Genomic DNA, 9,251 nt, shown 5'->3' with positions numbered 1-9,251 from the left:
TCCAGACCACGGGACATGATGCTCAGCACACAAGGTGGGGTCACTGCAGTTTGTCTTCCCAAGTAAGAGCTGCATGAGATGGAGCCCTGCTGCCCTGGAGGTGGCTGAACGCCTGACTGCCCATGGAAGGTAGTGAATGAATTCCCTCACTTTTTGCTTGTGGTGTGTGGCTTTTGCTTCACCTATTAAACTGTCTTTATCTCAACCCACAAGTTTTCTCGCTTTTACTCTCCAGATTCTATTGCCAGTCCCACTGGTGGGGGAGTGACGGAGCAGCTGTGCGAGGCTTGGATACTGACTGGGGTTAAACCACGACAATGTGGGATCTTTTTGTTCCAAAAGCCTCAACGTTAGACTAAATTTAGTCCTGTAAAAATCAATTAATGGTTGCCAACTTTAACACAAGGGCAGAGCAAGGTCAATGTTAATATTTCTGAGCAATTTTACCCATGGTTTCAGGTTCATATCCTTTCCTGTTGGGAATGACATGATGAGAAACTTTCCACTGCTTTAAATATTAAGGAATCTTTGAAAATTCTTAGAAACAATTAACTCCAAATTTTCTCTGGTTTGGGGTTTGATGTTTTCTTTTAAAGTACAGTATGTTCTTGTGCTGATTTTTCATCCAGTGTTGGTGTCCAGAGGCTTGTTTCTCTGGTGCACTTGTACATCTGTGTACACACGAGGCAGACCCTGGTGCAGTGTGAGGTTTTAGTTTCAAGATCCACGTAGTAAAGGCAGCTGAGGATGATAAGCTGTTTGTCTGTGGGGCATGGGGGAAAACAACAGTTCTGCAGGAGGCACTGAGCACCACGGGGGAACAAATGCTCTTCATATTATTAAGTTGTGCACAACCAGATGGGAATTACATAAAATTCCACTTAAATATTTTGTCTCAACAACACAAGTGAAAATAAGTAGCTTTTGGAGATATGCTTTGTGTCAGGCTGCTCCACCTCCTGATAAGCTTTTCCATAGATTTCTCTGCTAACAGAATAGGGCAACAAGTTGACGAAAATGCAGTTGGGACCTCCTAGCATCTTAATTTAAATGAGTATTTCAGAGGCTTGGAAGGAGGAGATATGTTCTGTCTCTATTAACAAGTTGTAACTCGGTTGTTCAGCAAGATAAAGCAGTTTATTCCTGCTACGCCGAAGCCCAGAGTGCCAATAAAACAGCGGGAAGCCTTTCTCCAGAGGAGAGCTGTCCTCACTCAGCAGGGATCCCAGGGATGTGCTCAGGCGGCTCCAGCCGGGCTCTGCTGGCCAAATTCTTGGGCACAGCGGCCACAGGGCTGCCAGGTGCCTGGTGGTGACACTGCCATGGGGGGACAGTCCCAGCACTGCACCCTCGGGGACAGTGCTCCCACATCACCCAGCTGTGCTCCTCAGCCTAAAGGATCGTCCTGCCGTGGGGGGACAGTCCCAGCAGCACTGCACCCACGGGCACGGCGCTCTCCCAGCCCCCGGCTGTGCTCCTCAGCCTAAAGGATCGTCCTGCCGTGGGGGGACAGTCCCAGCAGCACTGCACCCACGGGCACAGCGCTCTCCCAGCCCCCGGCTGTGCTCCTCAGCCTAAAGGATCGTCCTGCCGTGGGGGGACAGTCCCAGCAGCACTGCACCCACGGGCACAGCGCTCTCCCAGCCCCCGGCTGTGCTCCTCAGCCTAAAGGATCGTCCTGCCGTGGGAGGACAGTCCCAGCACTGCACCCACGGGCACGGCGCTCTCCCAGCCCCCGGCTGCGCACCCAGCCCGAGCGAACGGGCGACGGCAGCGCCGTCAACCCCCGGAGCAGCGCTGGGAGCTGCCGCATCCCGCGGGGGAAGCTGCGGTGTGCTGCCCTGGGCTCTCTGCGCTCGGTGCTCATCCAGGGGGTTCTGGAGTGCCCGAGGAGCCGTTTCCTTTGACTCCTTTGGAAAGCGAACGCGGGACGTCGTGCGCTGTGGCAGAGCTCGGCTCTCGGCACAGCCCGCGCTGCCTGCGGGTGGGTGGGCGCTGCCCCCGCGGCCCTCCCGGGCTCGGGGCTGGCTGCGGGCCCGGCGAGCGCCGGGGTTACCGGGAAACGCCGGGGTTACCGGGAAACGCCGGGGTTACCGGGAAACGCCGGGGTTACCGCACGCGGGGGGAACGAGCGGCGGGACCCCCGCCCGCTCCCACAGCAATTCCCGGTTCCCCATCCCTGTTCCCCCCGCAGTTCCCCCCTCCCCGGCAATCCCCGTTCCCGCTTCGCCGTTCCCGGCAGTTCCCGCTTCGCCGTTCCCGGCAGTTCCCGCTTCGCCGTTCCCGGCAGTTCCCGGCCGTGCCGGAAGCGCGGGCGGAAGCGCGCGGTGCTGCGCGCGCGGGCTGCGGGCCCGCCGGCGCTCGGAGGGAGCGGGGCCGTGGGACTGGCCGTGGGATCAGGCCGGGCCGGACCGGGCCGTGGGACTGGCCGTGGGATCAGGCCGGGCCGGACCGGGCCGTGGGACTGGCCGTGGGATCAGGCCGGGCCGGACCGGGCCGTGGGACTGGCCGTGGGATCAGGCCGGGCCGGACCGGGCCGTGGGACTGGCCGTGGGATCAGGCCGGGCCGGACCGGGCCGTGGGACTGGCCGTGGGATCAGGCCGGGCCGGACCGGGCCGTGGAACCGCACCACAGAACCACCGACATGGCCCTGGCGCCGCCGCTGCTGGAGCCGCCGTGGCCGCCCAGCCTGGCCCCGCTGAAGGTGCGTGCGGGAGGCCGGGCGGGTCCCGCTGGAGGCTGGCGGGGCCGCTCGCCCCGCTGCCGGGGGAGACAGCCCTGCCCGGGCCCGGGCACCCCTGCCCGCCCCGCTCGCTCTCGTTTACCGGGCCCGGTTACCCCTGCCCGCCCCGCTCGCTCTCGTTTACCGGGCCCGGTTACCCCTGCCCGCCCCGCTCGCTCTCGTTTACCGGGCCCGGTTACCCCTGCTCACCCCGCTCGCTCTCGTTTACCGGGCCCGGTTACCCCTGCTCACCCCGCTCGCTCTCGTTTACCGGGCCCGGTTACCCCCACTCGCCCCGCTCGTTCTCGTTTACCGGGCCCGGTTACCCCTGCCCGCCCCGCTCGCTGTCGTTTACCGGGCCCGGTTACCCCTGCTCACCCCGCTCGCTCTCGTTTACCGGGCCCGGTTACCCCCACTCGCCCCGCTCGTTCTCGTTTACCGGGCCCGGTTACCCCTGCCCGCCCCGCTCGCTGTCGTTTACCGGGCCCGGTTACCCCTGCTCACCCCGCTCGCTCTCGTTTACCGGGCCCGGTTACCCCTGCCCGCCCCGCTCGCTCTCGTTTACCGGGCCCGGTTACCCCTGCTCACCCTGCTCGCTCTCGTTTACCGGGCCCGGTTACCCCTGCCCGCCCCGCTCGCTCTCGTTTACCGGGCCCGGTTACCCCTGCTCACCCTGCTCGCTCTCGTTTACCGGGCCCGGTTACCCCTGCTCACCCCGCTCGCTCTCGTTTACCGGGCCCGGGCACCCCCGCCCGCCCCGCTCGCTCTCGTTTACCGGGCCCGGTTACCCCTGCCCGCCCCGCTCGCTCTCGTTTACCGGGCCCGGTTACCCCCGCCCGCCCCGCTCGCTCTCGTTTACCGGGCCCGGTTACCCCCGCCCGCCCCGCTCGCTCTCGTTTACCGGGCCCGGTTACCCCCGCCCGCCCCGCTCGCTCTCGTTTACCGGGCCCGGTTACCCCCGCTCGCCCCGCTCGCTCTCGTTTACCGGGCCCGGTTACCCCCGCTCGCCCCGCTCGCTCTCGTTTACCGGGCCCGGTTACCCCCGCTCGCCCCGCTCGCTCTCGTTTACCGGGCCCGGTTACCCCTGCTCACCCCGCTCGCTCTCGTTGCAGGCCGTGGATGACTTGCTGCGCTGTGGGATTTGCTTCGACTACTTCAGCATCGCCGTGATCATCCCGCAGTGCTCGCACAGCTGTGAGTGCGGGGGGACAGCCTTGCCCTGGCTGTGTGTGAGCTGGGAGGAAAGCCGGGAGAGTTGGGATTGTCCAGCCTGCCGAAGAGAAGGTTCTGGAGCCGGCAGGGAAGATGGAGAGAACTATTAACGAGGGCCTGGAGGACCAGCACGAGGGGGAATGGCTCCCCACTGACAGGACAGGGTTAGATTAGAGATTCAGAAGAAGCTGTTCCGTGGGAGGGTGGTGATGCCCTGGCACAGGTTGCCCAGAGAAGCTCTGGCTGCCCCACCCTTTGGAAATGTCCCTGGACGGGGTTTGGAGCAGCCTGGGATAGTGGAAGGTGTCGCTGCCCTTGGCATGGATGGGTTCTGTGATTCTCTTTGCGCTGGAGGCTGGGAGGAGCTTTGGAGATGGAAGCAGCCAGAGCCTTCCCTTGTGTAGTTCCTGCTGTAATACAAACATGGGGCATCTGGCATTCTTCATGTAAATATCTTTCTTAACATCTGGAGGGTGCTACAAATGCATCGCTCTATGAGGAGAGCACCAAGAGCTCAAATTTTCCTTGCTGCTCTGTGTGCCCTGGGCGATGTCTGCTGGAACCTGGCCTCAGGGGGTTTGCTGAGGCCAGGTTAGGTGGGAAGTACCTTGCCTTTTCTCATGTTAAGATAAATGCTTGTGATTGTTTGGTTCAGAAACTGTGGCACTTCCTTCCGGGAAGGAGAACACTGTAGTTTGGCAGTGAAGTGTAGTTTCGCTTGGCAAAGCTGTCACCATTGAAACCAGTGTGGGGAGCCACGAAACTGGAAATTCTCTACACTGGAAATTCTCTACACCTGCTGGCAGTACAGCCTGCCTGAGGCTCCAAGCAGCGGTCACTGCACACAGGGCCTGGCCCAGGGGAGGCTGCTGGGGTGTCAGATGCTGGTAGCCTGGATCTGCCACTTCATTTGTATTCATACAGTTAAAGTTCGTTTCTTTTCTTTATGGGTTTCTCATCCTGTGTCACTTCTTAGTGTATCTGCAGTAATTTTTGAGCATTTGGATGGGTTTGTGGTTTTAAGTGTTAATTGGTGCATTAGACCGGGTTGGATTGGGCTTGGAGCAACCTGGTCTAGTGGAAGGTGCCCCATGGCGGGGGGTGGGATGAAATGAGCTTTAAGGTCCCTCCCAACCCAAACCATTCTGGGATTAATTAATGCTTCTGCTGCTTTTCGGGTGCATTCCCAGAGGGTCTGTGAAATACAGATGTCTTTCAGGTGCTGCTGCTGTGTTCAGTGCTGGGACTCTCACCCATGGTGATCCAGTGAGGGGAATGTCTTTTCCTGGAGAACCATGAGACTTTTAAAATCCTGAAGAGGCTGTGAAAGCTCATGGATATATTGACAAAGTGCAACAAACGCAGAAATTGACTGTGACAATATGAAGCTTATGGCTGTTTCTCACCGAGTCTGTTGAGGCATCCTGTGATGATGAGATGACATTGAGCTGTCTCTCAGCACTTCAGTGCCCTCTCCCCTCCTTTGTAGCCTCTTCTTTCAGCAGCAAGTTGGTCTTGTTTTGGAAAGGGGCAGAAGAGCCTGGGGAAAAGGGGATTGTGAGTTTGTCTGGGGCTGTGCAGGAAGATGAAAGTGATCAACATTAGTCATGTCAAAAACCCGGCGTGGTGAGGGAGTGAGCAGTGCAAACACTGCTGCAGTGCTGGTGGCTGATGGAGGGTTTCTTGCACTGGGAAACAGAAGGAAACAAACATCAGCTTTGGACAGAGGAGCTGATATTCAGTACTGAAACGTGTTTGCATAAAATACGACTTCTTTTACAACAACGCTAATCTCAGTTCTACGTAAGAATGGCGTTTTTTCAGTATTTGTGTATTGTGGGATAACTTGCATGTGTTGTACAATAAGGAAATACACCAGCAAGGATGTGGAACTGCATTTGGAATAATGTTCAAAATTCTGTGTTTCCTTTTCGCAGATTGTTCCCTTTGTATCCGCAAGTTTCTGTCCTACAAAACGCAGTGTCCAATGTGCTGTGTGGTAAGTGTGTTTTTGGTTTGGTTTTCCCCTCTCAGTTTATTTTTTTTCTTTTGGCAAATCTCAGGAGCTTTTCCCTTTGGACTGCACCAAGTAATCAATTCTGATTGCCTGGGCAAAGTGTGGTGCTCTGGCATCTGGAATTCTCCTGTTCCAGAGGTGCTCCTCTGTCAGTGCAGGCAGGAGGGGATGGAGGATCAGGCCTGGGGTTTGCCTCAGGGCTGTGGTAAAATCTGTCACAAAACATTTGACATTAATTTGTTAAAATACTCCATCATTTAAACCAGCAGTGCTGAAACAAGCACTTTATTTTCTGTGTATGTGGTCCCATTTTATCTCAAAATAAAATAAAAAATAATCAAAGCTTTGTTAAAAAGAGCAGAAAGTGTTGCAGTGAGGTAAAAATCAGACATTGTTTAAAAAGAATGAATTGAATGCACAAAGGCATCTCATAATTCATATTTTCATTCCTTAATCAGAAGATTAATGTCTCCCTTCATCAATTTTCATGCTTTGTTGCTTAAGGTTCTTACCACCTTCGGAAGATCTTTCATTTGGTTTTCAAAACTGTTAGACCTGTGCTGCAATAAACCACTGCTGGAGCCTGGGCACACTGGGCTTTGCTGCTTTGGCTTTATGCTTTGTTTTTACCCATTATCCTTAATATCCCAGACTTCAGTTCTCAGACAGTTATTTCAATATGAGATATTTTTGGGGAAGAAGTGTTTACCCTTTAGGCATCTTAATTCCTGTAGCACTTCAGTGGGAGTGGTTGAGGCATTGAGCCAAGAAGAGTTATTGATCACTTGAACATTTTCTGGGCACTTGCTGTTTTCACTGTGTTTGAATGTTTATTTGTTTAGTTTTGTTTTGTTTTTTCTTTTTTTAATAGGCAGTCTCAGAATCTGACCTGAAAAACAACCGGGTTTTAGACGATCTAGTGAAGAGCTTTAATTCTGCAAGGTATTTATGTAATTTCATGACTACTCTCTCTGATTTGGCAGCTGAAAAGGTGTGACTGTTTGTGACCAGGCTCAGAGGCCTGAGAGGAGCAGTGTGAGAACTGAGCAAAAAAAAAAAAATTGTGTTGTCACAGAAGCATTGTCAAAGATGAATGTGTACGCTTTGGAGAAATCCTGCAGTGTTCTGGCTGATGGTTACTGTCCACTCAGGTGATGTGGAGGTTTTACAAGCTTATTTTGGTTCTGCTTCTGGTTAGCTGGAAGTTCCAATCCCTGCCAGTGTGTAGGGAGTCAGCAGACACGGCAGGATTCTGTGGGGGCAGTAATGGTAGTAAAGGTTTTCTTCCTGTGTGTGCAGGGGAGATTCTGAATAGAAGGATTTTGTCCAGTGGTAATGGTCACCTTGCAAGAGCATTCTTTTGGTGAGGTCACTGGTTAGGAAAAATACAGGTACTGAAAGACTAAAAATGTGAGTTTTCGTGAGTAAGGAAAGCAGTGGAGTGCTGTGCTTTCAACTCAGTTTCTTGGCTACTTTTGTGTTTGTTTTTAATTCAATTTTGAGCTTCACATCCCTTGAAAATACAGGAACAACAGAATAAATATGACTTGGTAGATTTTCACAACAGTAGATACCTGAAGCTCCTTGTGTTATCTGTTTTCTTTTGATGAGAAGCTACTCAGTGATTTGCTGGGAATTCTGTGGGTGTTCCTGTCTCTACAGGAGACAAGTGCACTTTGATCTTTTTCTCTGCAATTAACTTGGAGCTGGAAGTCAATGAGACTCTTGGCTTTGTAAGTGACAAGAAGCATAGTTCAGCTGATGGCTTTGTTCCATGGGAGAATTTTACTCTGATGAAGATCATAGAATGTAGATAGATCTAATCTTCTATATGACCACTACTAGATTTAATTGATTTATTTGAGTAATTTAAATCCTCCAGTTCCACCGTTTCAGCTTGAATTCTGGTGCTTCCTAGTGATAAATGGATTACTATTTTTTTGTTAATGCCTGATTTTGTCGGGAACAAGTAGTGCTGACTTGGATCCATTATGATATTGAATCTTAAATGTTAATTTTTTTTGACTGCTTTAATGGATCAGAATAAATCTTAGCAGTGATGGTAATTCAATAACCTTTCCTTTTGTGTCTTGGAGTTCAATCAGTTTCTCACGTGAGCAGTAGGGCTGTGGGGCCCAGCGTGGCCCGGGTGGAGGAGAGGGGAGCAGTGCAGGGCTCACAGGGGCTCGGGGGGGGAAAGGCTCCCTGCTGGCTGCTGCAGTGGGACGGAGGATGCAGGCGATGGTCACTGTGGTGTCCAGGCCTTGGGCACTGGGGCAGGGTCTCTCCCCTGGGCTGCACGTGCCCTGGGCTGAGGGGACACTGCTGAGCACCACTGCAGTTCTGTCCTGCTGATGTTGGTGCAGGACAAATCTCCTGTCTCCCCCCTCCTTCTCCATCTGCTTTGTTTCCCCTTGGCTGTCCCCAGAACCAAATCCACCGTCCTGAGGTTGAAGAGCTCAGCATGTTTGGAAGATCAAGTATGTTCTGACTTGACTTTGAGCCTTGGGTAGTTCGATGAAAATTAGGCCTTAAATCTTCTCCGCATTTCCCAAAGTGCAAACCCATTTCTTAAGTCAGGCCTGGAGGGGAAGAAAATGTTAATGTTGGTGGCACTTAGCAGAGTGAAAGCTGTGCTCCAAGGTCAGCGTGTGCAGGGAATGGGAATCCTTCCAACCAGACCCAGCGCTGATCCCATTTGTGCTCTGCTCAGCATTGGGGGTTTGCAGGATGGGCTGTGGTGGATGTGTGGGAGCGCAGCTGTCCTTAATGAAGAGTTCTCTTACCAGTTGCAGTGAGGCCAGCATCTTCAAAAATAACGTGGAGTTTTGTGTGAAGTGTAAAGAATTGTTTTCGTTGCCCTCTACTGAAGAGATTGTTTTGAAAATATTTGTCAGTTTCTGCATCACCTTGTTAGAAAATTGAGCAATAGAAATTAGAGTTATACTTGCCTAAGTAGAAAAGTAGTAGTCCTTGCTGAAAAGAATCTCTGCTTTTCTTCATGCACGGGGAAGAAAAATGTTTTTACTGTCAAGTTTATCTCTGTTTCCTGAGCAGGATTACTCGACAGGTAGTGAGTCAGAGCAATAAACACATTGACTCTGGGTGCTCGAGAGAGCAGGTGCTGTCATTGCTGATGCAGTGATTGAGCCTCCAGCAGGAGGGCAGGAGGAATTTCAAGGAGATACATTGCCTTTAGTGCAGCTGGGACTGTCCTGTGCGAGTTGTTCCTAAGAAGATTCACAGCTCTGGCCCTTGCTTGGAATTTGTTTATGTGGAAGCCCTGGATTCCCAACAAC

At 53.2% G+C, this 9,251-nt stretch overlaps 1 protein-coding gene across 4 annotated transcripts in view; it reads left to right on the top strand.

The window, feature by feature from the left end:
* The first annotated feature begins 2,351 nt into the window (after positions 1 to 2,351).
* RAD18 (RAD18 E3 ubiquitin protein ligase) overlaps positions 2,352 to 9,251 on the top strand; it is a 29,718-nt gene continuing 22,818 nt past the window's right edge. For 2 of the 4 annotated variants that reach the window (XM_066195417.1, XM_066195416.1), the window contains exons 1-4: positions 2,557 to 2,705; positions 3,836 to 3,917; positions 5,873 to 5,934; positions 6,824 to 6,894. In XM_066195417.1, coding sequence (XP_066051514.1) covers positions 2,646 to 2,705; positions 3,836 to 3,917; positions 5,873 to 5,934; positions 6,824 to 6,894 — 275 coding nt within the window. In that variant the 5' untranslated portion in view covers positions 2,557 to 2,645. Of the gene's footprint in view, positions 2,706 to 3,835; positions 3,918 to 5,872; positions 5,935 to 6,823; positions 6,895 to 9,251 lie in introns of all 4 variants that reach the window. The other 2 variants (XM_066195418.1, XM_066195419.1) reach the window with 2 other exon arrangements.

This window comes from Chamaea fasciata, unplaced genomic scaffold, assembly GCF_029207755.1.
Source record: "Chamaea fasciata isolate MVZ Bird 193981 ecotype frontalis unplaced genomic scaffold, bChaFas1.0.hap1 SCAF_13, whole genome shotgun sequence".
Lineage (NCBI taxonomy): Eukaryota > Metazoa > Chordata > Aves > Passeriformes > Sylviidae > Chamaea > Chamaea fasciata.
Note: the sequence above shows the minus strand (reverse complement) of the source record. Positions and strands in the feature narration are given on the sequence as shown.